The sequence below is a fragment of the Carcharhinus amblyrhynchos genome, chromosome 9 (assembly GCF_965287045.1).
Source record: "Carcharhinus amblyrhynchos chromosome 9, sCarAmb.v2.hapA, whole genome shotgun sequence".
Lineage (NCBI taxonomy): Eukaryota > Metazoa > Chordata > Chondrichthyes > Carcharhiniformes > Carcharhinidae > Carcharhinus > Carcharhinus amblyrhynchos.
Window position 1 is genome coordinate 51,063,938 of NC_137332.1, and position 23,753 is coordinate 51,087,690.

Genomic DNA, 23,753 nt, shown 5'->3' on the forward strand with positions numbered 1-23,753 from the left:
GTATTAAAGCTACTCAATTGTCAAGAATTGCTTTGTTACAGTTGCATGAAACCAAAGCTTTAAACAAATAATTTAAATCACTTTAATACAAAGAGTTGTTTTGTAGTCCAAAAATGTTTTGTCAAAGCTTTTAGTCTTGCACTCATCAGGGCAATCTCAAGAATATCAACTTAAGGGAAAGCAACAAATTTATACTGTACAAGAAGAGTGCTGATTGGTGACCATCAGTCATTACCAACTGGTGCATTTCCCATGTCATCCCCTCTACCAATCAGCACTCACTTTTCATACAGTGTAACATTTTATTTCCCTCAACATTGGTATTCCTGCAGCGTCCTGATTGGATGCAATTCAAAAAGCTTTGACAACAATATATATTTTTTCAAGCAATACTCAATTTTTGATACTGTCCATTCTGTCCCTGTATTGCTCTTCTCCCCCAAAGACACTCCATTCTGCCCAAGTTAATTGACCTCTTCTATTTTTGTTCCATTACTCGTTTGTGGTGCAAGCAGCTTTCAAAAGAATGGAATTAATTGTTAATGGCAAAGGTCACTTTTCCAATCAATCATATGGCAAATGTTGAAAGATTAACATGTTTGTGTATTCAGCCAGATGAAACTGATATCTTTATGATGTGCAAACAGGAAGGAAATGCTGACCAACAAAATGCTTACAGTAGCTTCCAGATGATGATCAAACAGCAACGTTCAACTGCACCAAACCAAGGTTGTAAGCCTGCATCCTTTACATATACCCATGTGAGAGTTGCAGGTCTATTACCTTTCAATGCCTTCACCCATAATATGGTGTCATTGTTAAGTCTAGTGCACTTCTGGTTTATCTTATTCAGGAAATTAACTGCCACATGATAGTTCAAACGACTAATAAAATTACTGCGAATGCTGGAATCTGAAACCAAAGGAGAGAATGCTGGAAAATCTCAGCAGGTTTGGCAGCATCTGTAAGGAGAGAAAAGAGCTGATGTTTTGAGTCCAGACACCCCTTTGTCGAAGCCTTGACAAAGAGTCATCTGGACTCGAAACATTAGCCCTTTTCTTTCCTTGCAGGTGCTGCCAGACTGGCTGAAATTTTCCAGCACATTCTCTTTTGGTAATAATTTAAACTATGTTCTTAAACTGTAGGTAGACTGACTGCATGAATGCAAAGAGGTGGCGTCACTCGTCAATTAGGGATCCGCCTGTTTTGAATGAAAAACCGTTTCCTTTATCCTTGTTGAACCAATCCAAGAGTGGAAGAGTTATTCATTCTCAGTTGTGGAAAGAATGATGAATTTTCAGGCTACAAAACTTGTTTGACTCTTGTGTGGTGGTGTACAAAAGGCAAAAAATGCACACGTGATCTGCTTGTGTGCAATAGCCTATCCATAACCAGCTAAAGAACTCTAAATCTAGTCTGACCAGGCCAGCATTTAGATTTCCATTGATGTTGCTGCACCTTTAGGAGTGCAACATATAATCTCATGTGGTGGGTCCCCATGTTTCTGAAGGCACAAAGTACCGTCTATTCCATTGTCTCCTGATCACAAAGATGAAACAAGGGTAGATGGCACTAATCAGGGAAAATAAAACAAGTTTCTCCTTCAGAAAAACAGCAAAGCAGTATGAAGAATTGGTTAACAAGCTAGTAACAAAGTGGCCAAAGTCTTCCATCCTCGTTCACAGCTGGGATTTTCTGGTGCCGCTGAAAATTAATGGAGTATTGGTTGGAACATCAAATTTTCCATTCGCTCGCAAGTGGTTCCATCACAGATGATGCTGGATAAGCCCACACAGAGGGCTAGATTTTCCGCACACCCCCGCTTCTTGTGGTGTGTTTTGCATGGCAGAGTTGGCCTATCATTGGCTGGCAGTGGGATCTTCTGGTCCCACCACTGTTGATAGGATTTCCCATCATTCACACCCTCCAACACGAGGGAACCCAGGGTTGGGGCTCATTGTCAGAAGATCCCATTGGCAGACATAACCAGAAAACTACAGCCAATGAATGATACAAACTACAACATTGGCACCTACTCATTAAAAGTGGAAAATTGCCCCAGAATGTCCAATTCACAAAAAAAGGACAAATCCAATCCAGCCGATTACCATACCACCAGTCTATTTTGAATCAACAGCAAGTGATGGGAGAAGTCATTGACAGAGCTATCAAAGGGCGCACTGATACTCAATTTGTACTCCATCAGGTCAATCATCTCCTAGTCTCGCTATAGCTGTGGTTCCAAACAAGGACAAAGGAGCTAAAATCCAGAGCTGAGGCTGAGGGTGATTGCCTTTGCCATCAAGGTAGCATTTGATTGAGTGTGACATCAAGGAGTCCTTGCAAAATTGAAGTCTATGAGAAACAGAGAAAAAAACTCTACTGGGTTGGAGACGTACTTAGCACAAAGAAAGATTGTCATCTCAATCCAGGGATATGATGTTGTGGCAGGAGTTCCTATGCCAAGCCATCTTCAACTGCTTCATCAATGACCTCCCTCCATCATGAGTCAGAAGTGGGGAGATTCACTGATGACTGCACAATGTTTGGTATCATTCATGAATACTCAGATACTGAAGCAGTCCATGTCTATTTGTAGTAAGACTTGGACAACATGCAGGTATGGGTTAAGTGGCAAGTAAATATTCTTGCACAGAACACCCAGGCAATCACCACCATCACCACCAAGAGAGAATCTAACATTTATCCATGACAGTTAATGATGTAACTTTATAGCTCAGGTCAGAAACTCCAAAACGTTTTATGGAACTTGTTTGAACATTAAGTTTGCATCTTGAATTTAGCTAGGATAAGCACGATATGTTTCACTTCACGTATGATTCAAATGACCCACTAGGGAGCTTTTATCAAAAAAAGTTCAATTAAAAATATATAGTTAACATGTATGGAAAGAAAATTAGCAATAACTTTTATCAATTACAAACAAAAACAAAACAACCACAATAGTGCATAACCCTTAAATATATCTAAAATGTTCCAAACAACCAAAACCTTCCATAGATGACAAAATCCTTTAAACAAGTTCAAAACAGCAAAGTCTACGTGATACTAGAATTGAGTCCTTTGGTTGGAGAATTGAAAACTCTCAGTCTTATAAGTTCTGGTCGTCCTCTTGATACACCCAGAACGCCAGGTAGACTCTGGTTAAGCCACTAACTGCAGATTTTCTATCCCACTGAGGCTTTCAGCTATCCTGTAGAATTTCGAGAGAGCGAGAGAGCGAGAGAGCGAGAGAGCGAGAGAGCGAGAGAGCGAGAGAGCGAGAGAGCGAGAGAGCGAGAGAGCGAGAGAGCGAGAGAGCCTTCTTTTCAGCTTGATGGCCCTGCTAAGAGCTCAAACTACAGCCAAACAGAAAAACATTAAACTCCTTAGGAAGGGGAAAAAACCCTGTCCAGAACTCAGAATTTTTTCTGCTAACAATGCAAGGCCATAGAACCAATCCCAGAGTAAATATAAACCACCCCCATTTAAACCACTTTAAGGAACAATAAAAAGGAATCCTCGTAGACATCCTGGCAACGATGATATCAGCTAAGGCTGTGAGCTGGAGAGAATGTAATTTTTTTTTAAATCTTTTAAAGGTACAGTAACTTCACAGCTACCATTGCTGAATCCTCCACTATCAACATCCTAGAGCTTACCATTGACCAGAAACTGATATACAAAAAAAAACATTAAATACGGTGGCTACAAGATCAGATCAGAAACCGGGAATTCAGTGGCAAGTAACAAACCTCCCAACTCCCCATAGCCTGTCCACCATCTAAGAAGCACAGATGAGGAGTGCAATGGAATACTCTCTACTTGTTTGGATAAGTGCAGCTCCAACTACACTCACGAAACTCATCATCATCCAGGGCAAAGCAGCCTGCTTGATTGGTACCCCTTTTACCAACATTCCTCTTAACCACCAGCAGGCAGTGACAGCACTGCCCCAGTACAAGATGCATTACACCAACTCACCAAGGCTCTTTCGACAACAGTTTTCAAACCATGATCTCCACAATTTAGAAGAAAAAGGGCAGTGGATGCATGGAAAAAGCATGACATGGAAGTTCCTCTCCAAACTACACACCATTCTTCCTTTGTTGCCTCTGAATCAAAATTCTGGAACTCCCTTCCTAACAGCACAATGGATGTACCTACACCTGATAGACTGTGGTAGTTCAAGAAGGTCGCTCACCACTACTTTCTTAAGGGCAATTAGAGGTGGGCAACAAATGCTGGCCTGGCCAGAAACATTCAATCCTATGAAGAGAATAAAATAAAACGTAACAAGTACACTGGAGAGAAACAAAATTTCATTTCACTAAACAGAATTTTCTGCATCCTAGGAAAACAGAAAGTTCTACACAAAGTATATCTAATGTCTATGATAAAAAATAGTTTGATTATGATCCATTTTAATTGATAAACTTATTTGTATTCGCTGATTAACCTATTGAGTTAACCTATTGACAGGTGGGTACTGGAAGACCACCCTTATAGGTGATTTGATCATATGAGAAGAATCTCATCTCTACCAGAACTTTAAACATTTTCTGACAATGACATTCACAGAAGAAACAGGTTACATACCAGAAATAGAGTGTGCCCAAAGGACTGACAGTCTTGAAGTAATCACTATCAATCAGCAAAGATAAAGAATTTAGACAGACTTAAGGGGTGAAAAGCCACCAAATTCTCAGGACCTGTTGCGCTACATTTCAGGTTTCTAAAAGAGGCAGTTTCAGACATAATGGATGCATTATGATTTTCCAATACTCCTGAGATTCTAGAATGGTCTTTGTGGATTGGTAGTTAGCGCAGAGGTGATTCACTATCATGTTGCCTGGGCTGGAGCATTTCAGCTATGAAAAGAGGCCGATTAGGCTGGGGTGTTGTTCTCCTTAGAGCAGAGAAAACTGAGGTGGGGGGGATCTGATTGATTATTAGGGACATAGATAGGATAGAGGGGTCAATAACTAGGTGGCATAGGCTTAAGGCGAGGAGTGGATTTGAGGAAAATCTTTTTCACCCAAAGAGTGGTAGGAATCTCAAACTCACTGCCTGAAAGGGTGGTAGAGGCAGAAACCATCACAACATTTAAGTATTTTAGTATTTAGACAAGCACTTCATAGCATACAAAGCTAGAGATCAAGTGCTGGAAAATAGGATTAAGATCGACAAGCCAAAGGGCTTCTTTCCGTGCTGTAAAACTTTGTCTCTCTATGGCTCCGTTGATACTTTTCTGTAGACTACAGCTGTGTTCCTCACTATCAGCTACCCAACCATACGTATCTCACAGCGCTCTTCAAAGACCTGGATTCTCATGATGCCTGGACTGACATTCTTCTCTCACCAACATCACTTGATGAAGGAGCAGTTCTCCGAAAGTTTGTGCTACCAAATAAACCTATTGGACTTTAACCTGGTGTTGAGAGACTATTTACTGAACACCACCTAAAACAGATTAACATGACATTTGGTCATGTTTGTCGGCCCTTGCGATCAATAGTTACCAATGAAACTAAAGAATTGTAAACCATTTCAGCATCTTTCCAAGTTATGAAAACGAACATCACTTTCTAATTGGTCTGAAATTAAGTCAGAACTGAAATTGCTCAGTTAACACCAGGCTTATTTTCAAAGTTTGCAAGTCTCAGTTTTTATAGCTACAATACCTTCACTAATCTTCGGTGATGATGATAGAGAGGGAGAGCCTGCAGACCTGCGAGGGGTGGAATGTGTGGAACCTGGAGCACCGCTACTCCCCTGTGTTGACGGGATGGAAGAGTTGCTACCAAACAAGTCATTGAGTAGGTCAGAGTTAGTTGGAGGAGGTTTGGCTTGAGCAGCATTAGGAAAGGTCTTGCTTGTAGCACCTCCATTGAAGTCAAGAAGATCCACACTTTCAGGTGCTGTGGATCGAGAAAGTGCCTGCTTCTTGTCACTTTTTGGGGTCCCGTGCTGTTTCTCCATGCTAGCAGTACTGTGCTGACTTGAGAGGGACAGAAGTTCATCATCTGATGGCTCACTATCCTCATTCACGAGGGCTGTTCGATCTTCTGATGGTCGACTAGCACCATTCTTATCACCTTTTGTTTCTAGAAAAATATATGTTGAAAAAATTACAATTTAGATTAAAATCCTTATTGGGTAGTTACAGTATATCTTGTTAAAAAGGAATGCCATTTGAATTTTTTTAAAAATGAAGGAGTGGAAAAAAACTCTTTCCCAATAAATATGGATAAAGCTTAGCACGAGTTAGAGCTTCCAGTCAAGCCTATGATTTTTGTTTTAAAAGAAACTTATTTTTGTCACATTACTGCAATTGGTGTGAAAACCAAATGGGATGAGATTGCTGTCTAGAAATGTCTCACACATGTTATTAATATAGCCCACAACCAGGTCTTTGACTCAAGTCCATATGACACTTGTTTTACAAAATTGCTTAGAAGTCATGCAAAAGTTGGGATAATTTTAACTCCTGATGATATAAAACAGCAGCACACTGCCCAAGTTTTCTTTCCACAAGTCAATGGGAGCGAAAATTTAAGACGTGAAATTTGTTATTGCCCGTGTTATGATATTATGAAAAGAAAAATTAAGATAACACACAAAGCAACTAGTTTATTAATTCCTACAGCTATTTGTAGCTCTCTGTGAACGTTAATTCACAGTTTTAAACCACAGAAAATATAGTTTTTAGGATATATTATGAAATACAGCCTGGAGTGTCAGATAAACGTGCAGCAATGCTTAGGTACCTTGCCAGGCTAGGGATGGAAAAAACGTACTTTGTCCTGCACTCTTTATATTATCTGAAGCAGTTTCCACTTCAACAACAGTATCAAAAGCAGCTTTACCTGCAAAAAGAAAAGTCACATTACTGGAGAATTGATGTTTCCAGAGGAGCAGTTGGAGTGAAGACTCTGTGCAGAGACTTTGTAGGTAAGAGGATTTTTACCTTACCTTTTTCAGAGGTTTTTCTTTCTAAACTGGGAGTATCAAATCGGAAGGAGGCCCCAGTGACACCTGGGAAGGTTTTTTCCCCCAATAAATTTGAACGGAGAGGAAACCCAAGACTCCAGACTTCTAGAGTCTCCCCACTTCCCCCCCTCCTCTAACTGGAAAAAAAGGCTTGGAGTGAGAGCAGGTACGCTTTCTTCTTTTTCCCTCATTGTGCAACTGGAGCAAGTTTGAGAGGGAGTGATTCGTGTTGAGGGTAAGGCAGCCAGTGTTTGAACATAGAACATAACAGCACAGTACAGGCCCTCCGGCCCTCGATGTTGCGCTGACCAGCGGAACAAATCTAATGACCCTGTAACCTAAACTATTCCAATGTTATCCATATGCCTATCCACTGACCATTTGAACGCCCTTAAAGTTGGCAAGTCCACAACTGCTGCAGGCAGGGCATTCCACGCCCTGACTACCCTCTGAGTAAACAAACAGCAAAGAACAACACAGCACGGGAAACAGGCCCTTCAGCCCAATGAGCCCGCGTCACCATTTTAACATTATGGGTCCCCTCTCCACCGATGATCCTTGCCTATGCTTATGGAGCACCCGGAGAAAATCCACGCAAGCACGGGGAGAATGCGCAAACTCCCGCAGACACTGGCCCAAATCCATGTATCTGCACAGCAAACAGTGATAGTCACTGAGCTGTTGTATTGCCTAGCATCTGGTCCAGTTTAAGCATACACTAACAACGTGAAGTACTAGGCTACTCTCGAAACATCCACGAGCAGCCCTCGTACGACCCATTGCGTGTATGCTCCTTGTTGGACAACAAGGCGGACCAAAGCACCTGTGGATTAAAAGAGAAAAACACCAATACCATGCACCTACCTCTGACATCCGTCCTATAATTACCACCCCTCAATTTAAAGCTACGTCCCCTCGTGTTAGCCATCAACATCCAAGGAAAAAGGCTCTCACTGTCCACCCTATCTAACCCTCTGATCATCTTATATGCATCAATTAGGTCACCTCTTAACCTTCTTCTCTCTAACAAAAATAACCTCAAGTCCCTCAGCCTCTCCTCATAAGACCTTCCCACCATACCAGGCAACATCCTGGTAAACCTCCTCCGCATCCTTTCCAATGCTTCCACATCTTATAATGCGGTGACCAGAACTGTACGCAATACTCCAAGTGCAGCCGCACCAGAGTTTTGTACAGTTGCAACATGATCTCACGGCTCCGAAATTCAATCCCTCTACCAATAAAAGCTAACACACCGTATGCCTTTTTAACAAACTTATCAACCTGGGTGCCAACTTTCAGGGAGCTATGCACACGTACACTGAGATCTCTCTGCTCGTCGACACTACCAAGAGTCCTTCCATTAGCCCTATATTCTGTATTCCTGTTACTCTTACCAAACTGAATCACCTCACACTTTTCCGTATTGAACTCCATCTGCCACCTCTCAGCCCAGCTCTGCAGCTTATCTATGTCCCTCTGCAAACTGTAACATCCATCCTCACTGTCTACAACTCCTCCAACTTTGGTGTCGTCAGCAAATTTACTAACCCATCCTTCTACACCCTCATCTAGGTCATTTATAAAAATGACAAACAGCAGTGGCCCCAAAACAGATCCTTGAGGTACACCACTTGTAACTGAACTCCAGGTTGAATATTTACCATCAACCACCACCCTCTGTCTTCTATCAGCTAGCCAATTCCTGATCCAAACTGCTAAATCACCCTTAATCCCATGCATCTGCATTTTCTGCAGTAGCCTACCATGGGGAACCTTATCAAACACTTTGCTAAAATCCATATACACCACGTCAATTGCCTTACCCACTTCTTTGGTCCCCTTCTCAAAGGACTCGATAAGGTTTGTGAGGCACAACCTACCCTTCATAAACCCTTTATTTATTTATTTATCCGTTAAGTTTCTTCGAGGGCATTTTTCCTTTGCAAAAGTTTTTTTTAAACTGGGAAAACTGCGCAGGCGCCTGACACCAGCCAGTGGTGAACGGGAGCTGTAAAGAGCAGCCCACTCTATACAGCGGGCAGCACTGAGAGTGGGAGCAGAGTGAAGGTTGAAGGGCTTCGGCTCAACAGGCTTCGGCATAAACAGGCAGAGGCAGGGTAGGTTCTGTTCTTCGTTCTTCCAGTAATTTCAAAAAAAGGGGTAATTATGAGCGCGGGGCCAGTTTGTTCCTTTCAATGTCGGATGTGGGAGTTCATGGAGTCACCTAGCCTCCCGGAAGTCTATATCTGCGCCAGGTGCGTCGAACTGCAGCTCCTGAGGGACCGCATGAGGGAACTGGAGCTACGGCGCAATGACCTAAGTCTAGTCAGGGGGAGTGAGGAATTAATAGAGAGAAGTTACAGGCAGGTAGTCACACTGGGGCCACGGGAGGAAGACACGTGGTTCACGGTTAGGAAGGGTAAAAGGGTATGTACCAGAGTGTACCCCAGCGGCTGTCCCCCTTAACAGCAAGGACTGAGTGACAGGAAAGGGGAGGGGAGAGAGCAGTCAGTGAAGGGATTCCCTGTGGTTGTTCCCCTCCAAAATAAGTATACCATTTTGGATGCTCTGTGGGGCGGGGGGTGGGAGTTTGACCCTCCAGGGGTAAGCCATGGTGACCTGGTCACTGGCACGAAGTCGGGCTGGGTGGCTCAGAAGGGAAAGAGTTAGAGGCACAGACAGGTGGTTGCGTGGGCACAAACGAGACTCCAGGATGGTAGTCTGCCTCCCTGGTGCCAGGGGCCTGGATGTCTCTGAGCTGGTAGGAAGCATCCTAAAGGGGGCGGGTAATCAGACAGAGGTCATTGTCCACATTGGTGCAAATGACATAGGCAAAAAGAGCAGGGAGGTCCTGCAAGAGCAATTCAGGGAGTTGGGTAGTAGGCTAAAAAGCAGGGCCTCTAGGGTAGCAACCTCTGGACTATTCCCAGTGCCACGGGCTAGTGAGGCTTGGAACAGGGAGATTGTACAACTGAACGTGTGGCTAAAGGGCGGGTGGGTTTCAAATTCGTGGATCACTGGGAAGTCTTCAAGAGAGGATGGCACCTGTACAAGGACGATGGGTTACACCTAAACTGGAGGGGCACGAATATCCTGGCCGGGAGTTTTGCTAGTGTGGTTCGGGTGGGTTTAAACTAATGTGGCAGGGGGGTGGGGATCAAAACAATAGGTCAGCAAGCAGAGAGGCTGGGGACGAGCTTGGGGCCAGGACAAGGCTATCTAAGAGGAAGAACATTCTGGGGGAGGGTGACCTCAGTGGGCTTGGAGGTCTGGAGTGCATCTGCTTCAATGCAAGGAGCGTAACGGGCAAGACAGACAAACTTAGAACCTTAATGCTTACGCGGAACTTGGATGTGGTTGCAGTGACAGAGACTTGGTTAAAAGAAGGACAGGACTGGCAGCTGAATATTCCAGGGTATAAGGGTTTTAGGTGAGACAGAGGAGGGCCTAGAAGAGGTGGGGGAGTAGCAATACTGGTTAGGGAGCATATTACAGTGGTACAGAGGGTGGACAATTTAGAAGGGTCATGTAATGAGTCACTGTGGGTGGAGCTCAGAAACAGGAAGGGTGCAGTCACTATGCTGGGGGTATACTACAGGCCTCCCAACAGCCCACGGGAAGCTGACGAACGGATATGTAAGGAGATTCTGAACAGGTGCAGAAAAAATAGGGATGTTTTAGTGGGAGACTTTAATTTCCCTTGTATAGACTGGAAATCGCTTAGGGCTGGGGGTCTGGATGGGGAGGAGTTTATAAAATGCGTACAGGAATGTTCTTTGGAACAATATGTTGATGGTCCAATTAGAGAGGGGGCTATACTGGACCTAGTGCTGGGGAATGAGCCCAGTCAGGTCAAAGTTTCAGTAAGGGAACACGCAGCAAATAGTGACCACTATTCTGTAAACTTTAGGATCGTAATGGAAAAAGAGGAGTGTTGTCCTAATGGGTAAGGTGCTGAATTGGGGGAAGGTTATCTACAGCCGGATTAGGCAGGATTTGGTGGCTGTTGATTAAAAAAACTCAACCATACAATGATCGCTCGTCCCAAGAGGATCCCTCACAACAAGATCCCTAATTCTACCTGCCTCGTTACATAACAACAGATCTAAGATAGCTCGCTCCCTCATCGGTTCCGTTACACACTGTTCAAGGAAACCATCCCGGCAGCATTCCAAGAACTCTTCCTCAAGCCCACCGTGTCCAACATGGGTCAACCAATCAATATTTAGATTGAAATCCCCCATAATTATCGCCGTTCCATTTCTGCACGCATCATTTATTTGCTTGTTTATAGCCCACCCCACCTCCAAGTTATTATTTGGGGGCCTATAGACCACACCCACCAGCGTCTTCCTCCCCTTACTGTTCCTTATCTCCACCCACAACGATCCCACGTTCTGCTCTTTGGAGCCTATATCTTCCCTTACTACCGCCCTGATATTATCCTTAATCAGCAGAGCTACCCCTCCCCCTTTTTCCTCCCGTCTATCCTTCCTAAACACTTGATACCCCTGGACATTCAGCTCCCGGTCCCTGTCACCTTGCAGCCATGTCTCTGTAATGGCCACCAGATCATATCCATTTGTGCTGATCTGCGCCACCAGCTCATCCACTTTGTTCTGAATGCTTCGTGCATTCAGGTAAAGTGTCTTTATCCCAGCCGTTATCTGGATCCTATTTGAAGGAATGCTACCAGCCTTTCTCATGCCCCCTACTCCCTTTATTATTGGGACATCCTCAACATTTTCCCGGGCCCGTACCCTCTCTTTTACTTTAGACATTGTAATTTCTCCCAACCCTGCACACACACACACACACACCCCCCCCCCCCCCCCCCCAAAATTAGATTAAAGCCCATCTACAGTCCTAGTTATACGATTCGCCAGGACTCTGGTCCCAGCATGGTTCAGACCAAGACCATCCCATCTGAACAGGTCCCACCTGCCCCAATACTGGTGCCAATGCCCCATAAATTCAAACCCATTCCTCCCACACCAATCCCTGAGCCACCCATTCATCTATTTAATCCTATCTACCCTACAGCCATCTCTGCCCGTTGAAGTGGTGGAGGCTACCTCGCTAAATATATTTAAGTCACAGGTAGATAGGTTTTTGGTAGGCAAGGCAATTAAGGGTTATGGGGAGAAAGTGGGAAAGTGGAACTGAGCCACTTCAGATCAACCATGATCTTATTGAATGGTGGGGCAGGCTTGAAGGGCCAGATGACCTACTCCTGCTCCTACTTCTTATGTTCTTATGGCTGTTGATTGGGAGAGGCTGTTCGAGGGTAAATCCACATTTGGCATGTGGAAGTCTTTTAAGGAGCAGTTGACAGGGCTGCAGGACAGGTATAAAAAGGATGCCTATAAAAAGGAAGGATAGGAAAGATAGGATTCGAGAGCTGTGGATAACCAGTGAAATTGTGGGTCCAATCAAAAAGAAAAGAGGCATACGTAAGGTCCAGGCAGCTAAAAACAGATGGAGTACTGGAGGAATACAGAGAAAGTAGAAAAGAACTCAAAGAGTTAGAAGGGCAAAAAGGGGTCACAAAATGTCCTTGGCAGACAGGATTAAGGAGAATCCTAAGGCATTTTATACATATGTTAGGAACAAGAGGGTTGTCAGGGAAAGAATAAGACCTCTCAGGGACAAAGGAGGGGAATTATGCTTAGAACTCAAAGAAGTAGGTGAGATCCTAAATGAATACTTTGCATCAGTATTCACAAAGGAGAGGGACATGTTGACTGGTACTGTCTCAGAGGGATGTGTTGACCTGTTAGAAAAAATCTCAATTACAAGAGAGGAAGTGTTAGATTTTTTAGGAAACGTTAAGACAGACAAACTCCCAGGGCCTGATAGCATCTATCCTAGATTGCTCAGGGAGACAAGATTAAAATTGCTGGGCTTCTAACAGAAATCTTTGTTTCTTCACTGGACACAGGTGAGGTCCCAGAGGATTGGAGGATAGCAAACGTAGTCCCGTTATTTAAGAAGGGTAGCAAGGATAGCCCAGGTAATTATAGGCCGGTGAGCTTGACGTCCGTGGTAGGGAAATTGTTGGAGAAGATTCTTAGAGATAGGATATACGCACATTTAGAACTGAATAGTCTCATTAGCAATAGACAGCATGGTTTTGTACGAAGGAGGTCACGCCTCACAAATTTGGTTGAGTTTTTTGAGGAGGTGACAAAAACGATTGATGAGGGAAGAGCTGTAGATGTTGTCTATATGGATTTTAGTAAAGCGTTTGACAAGGTCCCTCATGGCAGGTTGGTGCAAAAGGTTAAATCTCACATAATAAAAGGTGATCTAGCTAGATGGATGGAGAACTGGCTTGGCCATAGAAGACAGAGGGTAGCAGTGGAGGGGTATTTTTTTTTCCAGTTGGAGGTCTGTGACTAGTGGTGTTCCACAGGGCTCTGTACTGGGACCTCCGCCGTTTGTGATATATATAAATGATTTGGAAGAAGATGTAGCTGGTGTGATCAGTAAGTTTGCGGATGACACAAAGATTGCTGGAGTTGCAGGTAGTGATGAACGTTGTCAGAGAATACAACAGGATATAGCTAGGCTGGAAAATTAGGCGGAGAAATGGCAGATGGAATTTAATCCAGATAAACGCAAAGTGATGCATTTCGGTAGATCTAATGTAGGGGGGAGCTATGCAATAAATGGCAGAACCATCAGGAGTATAGACACACAGAGGGATCTGGATGTGCGAGTCCACAGATCCTTAAAGGTGGCAGCACAGGTGGAGAGGGTGGTGAAGAAGGCATATGGCATGCTTGTCTTTATTGGACAGGGCATAGAGTTTAAAAATTGGCACATGATGTTGCAGCTATATAGAATGTTGGTTAGGCCACATTTGGAATACTGCGTCCAGTTCTGGTCGCCACACTACCAGAAGGACGTGGAGGCTTTGGAGAGAGTACAGGAAAGGATGTTGCCTGGTATGGAGGGTCTTAGCTACAAGGAAAGATTGGGTAAACAGGGGTTGTTCTCCTTGGAAAGATGGAGAATGAGGGGAGATCTAATAGAGGTGTATAACATTATGAAGGGCATAGATAGGGCAAACAGTGGGAAGCTTTTTCCCCAAGTTGGAGGTGATGAGCACAAGAGGTCACAAGTTCAAGGTGAGATGGGGGCAAGGTTCAACACAGATGTCAGGGGGATGTATTTTAAACAGAGGGTGGTGGGGGCCTACAACGCACTGCCAAGCAAGATGGTTGAGGCGGACATGCTGGAATCATTTAAGACTTATCTAGATAGCCACATGAACAGACTGGGAATAGAGGGATACAAATGAATGGTCTAGTTGGGCACATGAGTGGCGCAGGCTTGGAGGACCAAAGGGCCTGTACCCGTGCTGTATTGTTCTTTGTTTCACTGCTTTATTTTCCACTTCAATTCTCAAAGAGTAACTTTTTAGCCTCACCAAAGAAACAAAGGAGCATCTGATGCATGGTAAATAATGTAGGATTCCAATTATCTGGACAAGATCAGATATAACTGCAGCTCCCACTATTCACAGACATTTTTCAATGACACCAAAAAATTATTACATGGCAATACTTCTCAGTGTAATTCTACTTTTGTAAAATCATTAACCTAACAAGAATAGGCATGCACATCAGAAAGTGGAGTGTAGAGGTGACAGCTGCAGAACAGTAGCAGTGGTTAACACTGCTGTCTCACGGCACCAAGGACCCAGGTTCGATTCCAGCCTTGGTTGGGCAACTATCCATGTGCTGTCTACATGCTCTCCCAGTGTTCTCACGGCTTTCCTCCAGGTGCTCCAGTTTCCTCCCACAGTCCAAAGATCTGCAGGTAAGGTGGATTAGTCATAGTAAATGCACAGGGTTACAGAGAAAGGATAGTGGGGAAGGCCGGTGGGATGCTTTTTCAGAGTTGCTGCAGACTCAATAGGCCAGATGGCCTCTTTCTGCACTGTAGGGATTCTACGGATCTGTGCATCTGAATTCTCAATATGAGCTTCGACGTGCGAAGTTCGGCACCACTATTACCAAGGGGGGAAATTGTGATATTTGTAAGCTAAAATTCAATAAAAAAGAGGGCTTTGCTCTTACCTGTAGGTTTCTCTTCTTAAAGTCAGCCACTCAAGTGATGTGTTTTGATTATTTGTTGGGTAAATCCAAAAATATGGATTCCAATATAAAAATATTAGACAGTAGAATATCTAAATAATTTCAACAAGAACAAGGAGTGTGATTTTCTGACCAGACGCACCCCAAGACTGGGAATTTCCACCCAAGCTTAAATGGAACTTTAAATGGTCCACCAAATTTTCAGTCTTCCTAGCTACAATTCCAAGGAGGGCAGGACAGGAAATTCCAGCCCAGATCTCACTCTTCAGATAACTTAGCTACTGATTATGAATTCAGATTATGCAAAAACTTTAAAACTTTCCATCACAAAAGAAATTTTACAATCATTTACTCAATATTTTTGAAGTTCCACTCTAAAAGTGGTTAACAAAATTAATATTTTTGGGCTGGAGGAAGAAACATGCCCTTTGTTTTCTTCTGTAATTAATTTCCCTTTCAAATCTCCATGAGTAATGCACACAGCACAACTGAATGGACAGTCTAACTAGATCACTGAGGAACACCACTCGCACAGTAATAAGGCTGAATGGTAACAGTAGTGTAGTACATCACAGTTGCAAACTCACTCCCCACCTTTACATGCTGATAATTGCTGCAGCAGCAAAGGACTGTCCATGTTTTATAATCAACACTAGATTCAGTATTTTAAAAGGTATAATTCTAAAAGCAGGTTTCTGTATTAACAGCAGGGGAATGAGTAAAAGCTGATCCACATGTTAAGTACACTCACCATAGATAGTGCTGATTCACAATGACAAAAATAGTAATACCTGCTGATAATGTTTCTTGATGTTCTTGGTGACTTGAGAAGAGGATGTTGGGAGTAAGATCTTTGGTGTTTAAATGTTCCCAAGGAGGAGTCAGATCAAATCGTTTATCAGAGGATTCAACCTCTACTTCCAGTATCACATGAAACAAAGGAGGATATTTCTCTGGAGAATCACAGGCATCTAACTCGGGTCTAAGAGTGAGATAGAAGTGTATTTTAGTGACTCAAATTTCTTACCAACTTTTCCTGATAGCATTTAAACTGTCACCAAAATCTGGGCTTTCTCCCAAAAAAGAACAGGTATTCACAAATTCAAAAGTCCTTTTTTCAAACATTTATTTCAAGAGGTAAGGGCAGTGTTGGCTAGGCCAGCACTTACTGCCTATACCTAATTGTCCTTGAAAAAGTAGTGGGGAATCACCTTCTTGAACCACTGCAGTCCATGTACTGTAGGTACACCCACAATGCCAGTAGGAAGGGAATTCCAGGATTCTCATCCAACGATAATAAAGGAACGGTGCTATAGTTCCAAATCAGGATGCTATGTGGGTTGTCTGGGAACACGTGCAATTGATGGGATTCTCATGCACCTATTGCCCTTGTCTGAAGTGATAGAACTTGTAGGTTTAGAAGCTGAAGAATGTCTGTTATATTTATTTCTTCAACAGCCCATTTGAACAATGTTGATTCACAAGCAGGAGAGTTTGAATTTTTATTATTTTACATACAAAAATAATCTAAGTAGAACGTATTTACATACTGATGCATGAAATATCACCTATCACCACAAATATTTTGGATTGATACAGAATGCTGAACTGTAGCTGTAGATAAACAAATTGACTTCAATAACTTGTATTATAGACATAGTCACATTGTCATTTGGCCCCTCTAACAGGGAAGGTTGTCTCATCTACAGTGATCCTCATTGGATCTATTTTCACAGCCTTCAATTGTATTCTGTCCAGGAACTGAAGATGTCCCATGATTCTTCAAATAAATGCATCTCCTACAGCATTGCTCACAACAGGTTGAATGTTGTATTATGTAATGCACAGCATGTTATGCTGTTCCTCCAAAGTCAAAGTTAAATTGTTACGTAAATTATTTAGTAATCTGATCAAATAATTTTGCAAATTGGATTATACTTTTGCTCCACCTTTGAAATTTATACAATGTAAGATTCTAATCTTGCATAAATAATCAAATAACCTAATTAAATTATTGCACTGATTAAATAAACATAGAAAAGGAGTCAAAGATCAACCAATTAACTGTGTAATCTGGCATTGAAACCTGGCTTTATGTAGTGGAACTATTTTGTTCCATGATTAATTTACTTTTGAGTATACTTTTGCCATCTTTCCCTGACAAATGGATTGAAAATAAAGTATTTTAATGCCTCACAGCACTGAAGCTTATGTCATGGATATACTATTCCACTTTCATGTGGATCTACAGCCGAAATTGGCAATTAGTCCTTCTTACTCGGGGAATTTCACTCAGTGATTACTTGCCCTGCTCTGTTTTATCTGTTGATCTCAGAGTTGGTAGTAACGACAGGATAATTTGTTCATATACTAGGTTGCTGCCTCTAATTGGATGATCCTCATCCTTCACTGCTTCACTGTTCCAATAAATACTGCATAAGCAGCATGCAGTTTGTAATAAATATGATCTTGGAAACTCATGCCCTTATTGCATACATCCATTTGTAGTATAATTTTTAAAAGATACTTGGTCATAGATTTCTGTTGTCTTTTACCAAGTCATTGGATGTTTCTTCTCACTTAATAGCTCACCATCTCAATTATTAGTCATTTTTTTGCAGGTTGAGGTATCGGAATCACATGTGAATATTTATGCAGTACAAGTCTTTGGGTATACAACAATCAAATCTTCCAATGCCCTACAGAGGTAGCTTGAGGCATGCGCACATACAGAGCCATGCATTAATTTTAAAGAGACAGCATAGAACACAGAAAAGAGAATTTAGAAAGAATTTCAGTCAGGAGGTGGCCTAGATGGGTCATCTACTTGGCACTTTGTCTTCTCTTCTGCACTCTCGTTCTAGGCTCCATCACAGGAACGGGATGTTCATGGAACTCCCCTTCCCATTAGTTATACACACTTGTCCATCATCATTCAAAATTGGATATGCTAGGACTATAGTGTTTTGATTTGATCTATTGATTTGGGATCATTGGCTAACTACACAGCTGTTTCTGCTGATCTGCATGTAGGCAGTCTGTTCTGTAACTTCAATAAGTTGGCACCTCATTTTTGGTACATCAGATACTACTCCTGCCATGTCTTCCACACTTTAACTCTATTTCAGAAATAATGTGATGATAATGGCCAAGTGTGGGATATGCAAGGTCATGAGGTCACAAGAATGTGATCTAATGCAATTCTGCTGCCACTGCTGGCCCAAAGCACCTCAGATACCCAGCTTTGATCTGCTAGATCTGTTCTGAATCTATCCCATTTAGCATGATGGTAGCACCATACAACACAATGGAGGGTATGCTCAGTGTTAAGGTAGAACATATTCACAGGGTTGATGGTCACTCCTTGTCCTACACAGGTGCACATGATAAATAGATTAGGAAAGACAAGGTCAAATACTCTCTTGCTGATTCTGTAGTAAACCCAATCTGGCAGATGTCTCCACTTTCACTCAGCCAGCGATGGCGCTACCAAACCTCTGTTGGCTATGGAGACAGTCCTCACCTAGACTACATTATGTGCCATGCTATTCATGGTGCCTCTTCCTAGGATTGTTCAGTAGTACTGATTCATCAACTGAGGGAGAGTGGAAACAGCAAGCAGTTACTTTGCCCACATTTGACCTGTTGCCATGAAACTTTATGGGCATCAATCTTGAGGATTCCAGGGATCACTCTGTCCTGCCTGTGGTACAAGACATATTCAAGGATGGTGATGGAGAAGTCTGGAATGTTGGCTGATAGGCATCCTCTCAGAATCATACCTGTGACAGTCTATTGACTAGTCTGAGAGAGAGATTTAATTTTGACCTAAATTGTGAAAAATTCAGGAGTCTGCTACTAAGCTGAGTGCACCCTTGTTTGTCTGTATCTAACGTCTGAATCAATGCAGAGAGATCTGTCTCATTTTATTCTTATTGTAATTTATTTTTAAATAGTGGTTTGATATAACATGTGGCAATTTCAGAGAGCAGTTAAATGTCAACCACACTGCTGTGGACCTGACGTCACACATGGACCAGACCAGATAAGGAGAGCAGGTTTCATTTCCTAAAAGACATCTGTGAACTAGTTGTGTTTTACCATGATAGCTTTCACACTGGTTATTGGCATAGTCCTGATGTACTTAATTAACTAAATTCTCAAACTGCTGTAAATGAAATTTGAACATAGCAGATTATTAAATCAGGTCTCTGGATTACTAGCCCACTAACATAACCACTATAATTACCAGAATGAGGCTGAAGCAGATCTTTTTAAGCAGAGACGAAACTCATCAATCCTGCTGCTTACCTACGTGATGGGCTGTAAAGTAAAATTGTATCTTTTCACTTCGATATTTGACTACAAATAACTTTAAAACAAGCCCTAATAAACATTCCATTGCTGGGCTGAAGCGCTTTGAAGTCCAGTTATTAAAATTGAAAAGCAGAATACTGTGAATGCTGGAAATCAGAAATGAAAATGCAAAATGCTGAAAACACTTAGCAGGTCAGGTAACATCTGTGGAGAAATACTCAATGGCATTTCATCAGAACTGGAAAAAGTTAGTGATGTAATAGGACTGGAGGAAAGAGTGGGTGGGCAAGGGCAAAAGGAAATTGGATAATAGGGTGGAAGACAGCAGACTTCGTCATCGAGAAACTCAAGGATTGGTGAGGGACAAGAGCAAAAGAATGAACAAACGCACAAAAAGGTGTGCGCACCTAACCAAAAGCAAAAAGTCAAAACAAAAATAAAAAAAGGAAAGACTCAGAGGGTCATCCAGACTCAAAATGTTAACTCTATTCTCACTCCATAGATGCTATCAGAGTTGCTAAGATCTCCAGCATTTTCTATTTTCGTTGTGTGGAAGAGTTGTTGAGTGTGAAAGATTGTAAAAGTGCCTAATCAAAAGGTGTGGTGCTGTCCTCAGGCTGCCTTTGGGTTTCACTGGAACAGTGCAGCAGACCAAGGACAAGGATCTCAGCATGAGAGCCAAATGGGGAATTTAAATGACAGGAGGTTTAAATGATGGAGGTTTTCCAATCTGCATTTAATCTCCCTAATGTAGAGGAAACTGCACTGTGAACAATGAATACAGTAAACTAAATCAATGCAAATCACTACTTCAGCTGGGGCTTTGGATTGTGAAGGGAGAGGATATAAAATTCTCTTGTGCTTGCATGGAAATATACCAAGGGAAGGTTCAGGGCATTGGAGATGATTGAGGACTGGACCAGAGAACCACAAATGGAACAGTCTCTTTGGAATGCTGAAAGGAGCAGGTAAGTGTTGTTTGGTATGGCATCATGTTGGAGGCAGTACAAATGATTTGCTGTATTTTGAAGCCAGTGGGATGAATGGGGAGGACAAGGGGAATTCTATTGTGGTGTAGAAGAGAGCAAGTGGTGAGAGCAGAACTGCAGGAAATGTGGCAGACATGGTTAAGGGCCATGAAGAAAAAATGGCATTGCAAAAAATTCTTTGTTAATAACAGCAAATTCATTTTACAACTTAATGGGTCTCTCTCAAGATCACTATATTACTAAGAATTCATACAAAAATTGTTTGGGACATTGACACAAACCCATTATTTCTGCTTTCCTTTGTAAAATATCTAGAAAAAAAGGGATAGGTATGGGCATTTATTCCAAAAATAAAGGTTGGTATCTCTACGCTCACAATATTCCAGTCCCTTTATTCAATAAATGGAAAACTAGAAGTTGGCAAGCACAGAAGTGTGAAACACTGTCCAAGTTATTCACATCTGCAATATTTACGCGTATTGCCCAATACTTGGCAAGATGCTCCTTATGAAACAATGGAGAAATTTCATAATTCATCTAGAGGAAAACTTTACAGACAGCAATTCAGCCAGTAACATTTCTAATAATAAAATGAAAAATTCTGGAAAGGAACAGGTCAGTCAGCTAGTATTTTAAGATAATAAAAGTTAGATTTTTTTGGAACTATTCACTATATTGCACTATTGAAGAGTTTCTTCCCAAACAGAAACTTATTTTTCTCTTTTCAGATGCTAATTGAACAGCTGTGCGTTGCCACATTTTAAAGCTATTCTTGGCTTTAAACAGTAACAATAAACGAATGTCTGAGATTAAAACGGGAAGTGATGAAAAACTCCATAGTTCCGAAATGACTGACTCTAAGAAATTGACAAGTTTAATTCAGCAAATCTAGGATTTCAAACACAAATTCCAAGATGCACAGACTGCAGCAAGTGTTGGAAGTATTAAAATCTCACAGTCAACAAATATTGCCCTTGGAGCACAAATTCTTTTCTGTGGAAACAAAACATCTATAAATGTATTTTCAATGGATAAAATCACATGAAGCAAGTTATTACTCACTTTGTAAACTTTAATACAGAAGTTCCAGGAGCAATGAATCCAGTATGGACTTGGATCTGGAATATTTGTGTGTTTGTTAACTAAAGTGGATAGGGAAAAAAAGAATCTCAAGTTCTAATAGGAGAAAAGGCAAAGCTCAAGCTATAGTATGTACAGACCAGGAATTCCTGATGCAAAATTATAATGAATGCAGTTTTTTGCACTAACATGATAAGTACCAGTTTCAACCAACTTGTAATTTTTACAGACAAGCTATGGTTTGCAATTATATAGATTGCAATGTCAGATTGGAGATCTTGAAGCCACAGAATTCCACTAAGATTATTTCCTTCAGTCTACAGTCAGTTACTTACAAGAATGAGGCTAAGCATCAGATTGGGCAAAACAGATAATGAAAATAAGGGTGCAAAAGGTTTTCAAGAAATAATATGCTGCTATCAGCAAAAAGACCGAGAATGGGAGGGTGATTGGAAATGGCAGAGATGCACTATATTTGGCAAAGGAGTTGCACTGACCAACATTTCTAAGCAATGGACAAAGTGGATCAAAGCAAATTGTGCACTGGGGTGAAGAGTTCAAGTATCAAAAGGAGCATTATTTTCTTTTGAGAACAAGTAACAAGGAGAACACCTTCACCCAGAGTTAATGGAGTTACGGAATACATTTCTCAAGGAGGCTGTTGAAGAGGACAGTATAAATCTGTTCAAAAAGTTATCAGAAGGATTTGCTGGAGAGAAAGAGAGATTGAGACATGGAATGAGCTACAAGATAAATAGACCATCAGGCAGAACAAGTTCTTCTTTCTTGCCATTTTGTTTTTAGATTTTTGATGTCTTTATCCCCAGTAATCCTTCCCTTCTATTGTCCTATTTTCCTGTTCAATTGCCCCATTGCTGATCTAATCTTCATTCCCTTGTGATGAAGGGATATTTGAGTACATCCGTGCTTTACTGGTTAAATATCCATGACCAAATTTTGTCAGACTACATCAAACCCAACTGGGGCTTTTTCTACCAAAACCACCTTCTTTGCAATGATCCTGGAGAGTGAAGGTAACCCTCAGCTTTGCTTCTCTTCTATTATCTTCCACCCTCCCCTTCAACAAATGTGAGGATCTAATGGATTTCTTCATCATTTAGATGGAGACCATGGCCAAAATTCTCCCCAAAATATTTTAAGTGCCGAATTTGTGTCAAAACTGGAGTAATTCACATTGGTATTTACAGTGGGAGTTCAGAGAAGAATCTCCCACACTCTGTGCACTGCAGAGGTCACCAACGCATATAATCATTTAAAAAAAAAATAGCCAGGGCCTATTCCCACCAGCGAGGCTGGCAGCATAATGCTGAGTGGGCCACTGTGTATGCACCGATCTGTCAGTGCCAAGATTGGTGCATGCTGGCGGCCCAAGGTGGCAGCCCCCCACCGCCTAGCCCTGAGGGCCTTGAACGCTCCCCTTTACTCCAGCAGGGTCGAGCTGCTAATTCTCTGTTGGTGGGGAGCTAGTGTAATACCCGCTAGTGGTGGTGGAGATGCTAGCAGGCACGGAGACTTCAGTCTTGGGCCTGCTAATGGTATTTAAAGTATATGGAAGTACCTACTTAAATGGTCTTGTCGCCTCCCTTCCCATTACTGGCAGAGAGCTGACGCCACCAGAAATCCAGTGCTGGGAGACGCTATCGGGGCGGGAATGCATGTGCAAATCCCATGTATCAGTGGCCATGAAATTCTCCCCGCCCCCTGCACTAGATGGGAGACCACCACCATCACCACCACCCACCCACCTACCCCCTCCCCTCCCAGTTGTTCAGTGTTAGCTGTGATATAACTGTCAACTCTGAATCAACGTCCTGGGTTCAACTTCCATTCCAGGACTTGGGCACAGAAATAAAGGCTGTTGGAGGTGTTGTGCCTTGGATGAGATTTTCAACCAAGGCCCCATCTAAAACATGTAAACATTCCATAAACTTCCCCGAATCAAAGTTACAAAAACAGATCATCTTATCTGGGGCAGCACGGTGGCACAGTAGTTAGCACTGCTGCCTCAGTACCAAACACCCAGATTCGATTTCGGCCTTTGGTGACTGTGTGGAGTTTGCACATTCTCCCTGTGTTTGTGTGTTTTTCCTCTTGGTCCTCTGTTTCCTCGCACAGTCCAAAAATGTACAGGTTAGGTGGATTGGCCATGCTAAATTGTGTCCCAAGATGTGTAGGTTCAGGGTATTAGAGGGGTGAATACATGGGGGTTTGGGTATGGATGAGATGCTCTGTTGCGAGTCGATGC

General features: G+C 42.3%; 1 protein-coding gene across 6 annotated transcripts in view; it reads right to left on the reverse strand.

The window, feature by feature from the left end:
• Positions 1-23,753, reverse strand: part of dnajc6 (DnaJ (Hsp40) homolog, subfamily C, member 6) — a 123,628-nt gene that overhangs the window by 22,858 nt on the left and 77,017 nt on the right. For 4 of the 6 annotated variants that reach the window (XM_080195611.1, XM_080195613.1, XM_080195610.1 and 1 more), the window contains 4 exons: positions 21,470-21,549; positions 15,893-16,083; positions 6,771-6,869; positions 5,685-6,107 (listed from right to left, as the gene is read on the reverse strand). In XM_080195611.1, coding sequence (XP_080051737.1) covers positions 5,685-6,107; positions 6,771-6,869; positions 15,893-16,083; positions 21,470-21,549 — 793 coding nt within the window. The remainder of the gene's footprint in view (positions 1-5,684; positions 6,108-6,770; positions 6,870-15,892; positions 16,084-21,469; positions 21,550-23,753) is intronic. The other 2 variants (XM_080195608.1, XM_080195609.1) reach the window with 2 other exon arrangements.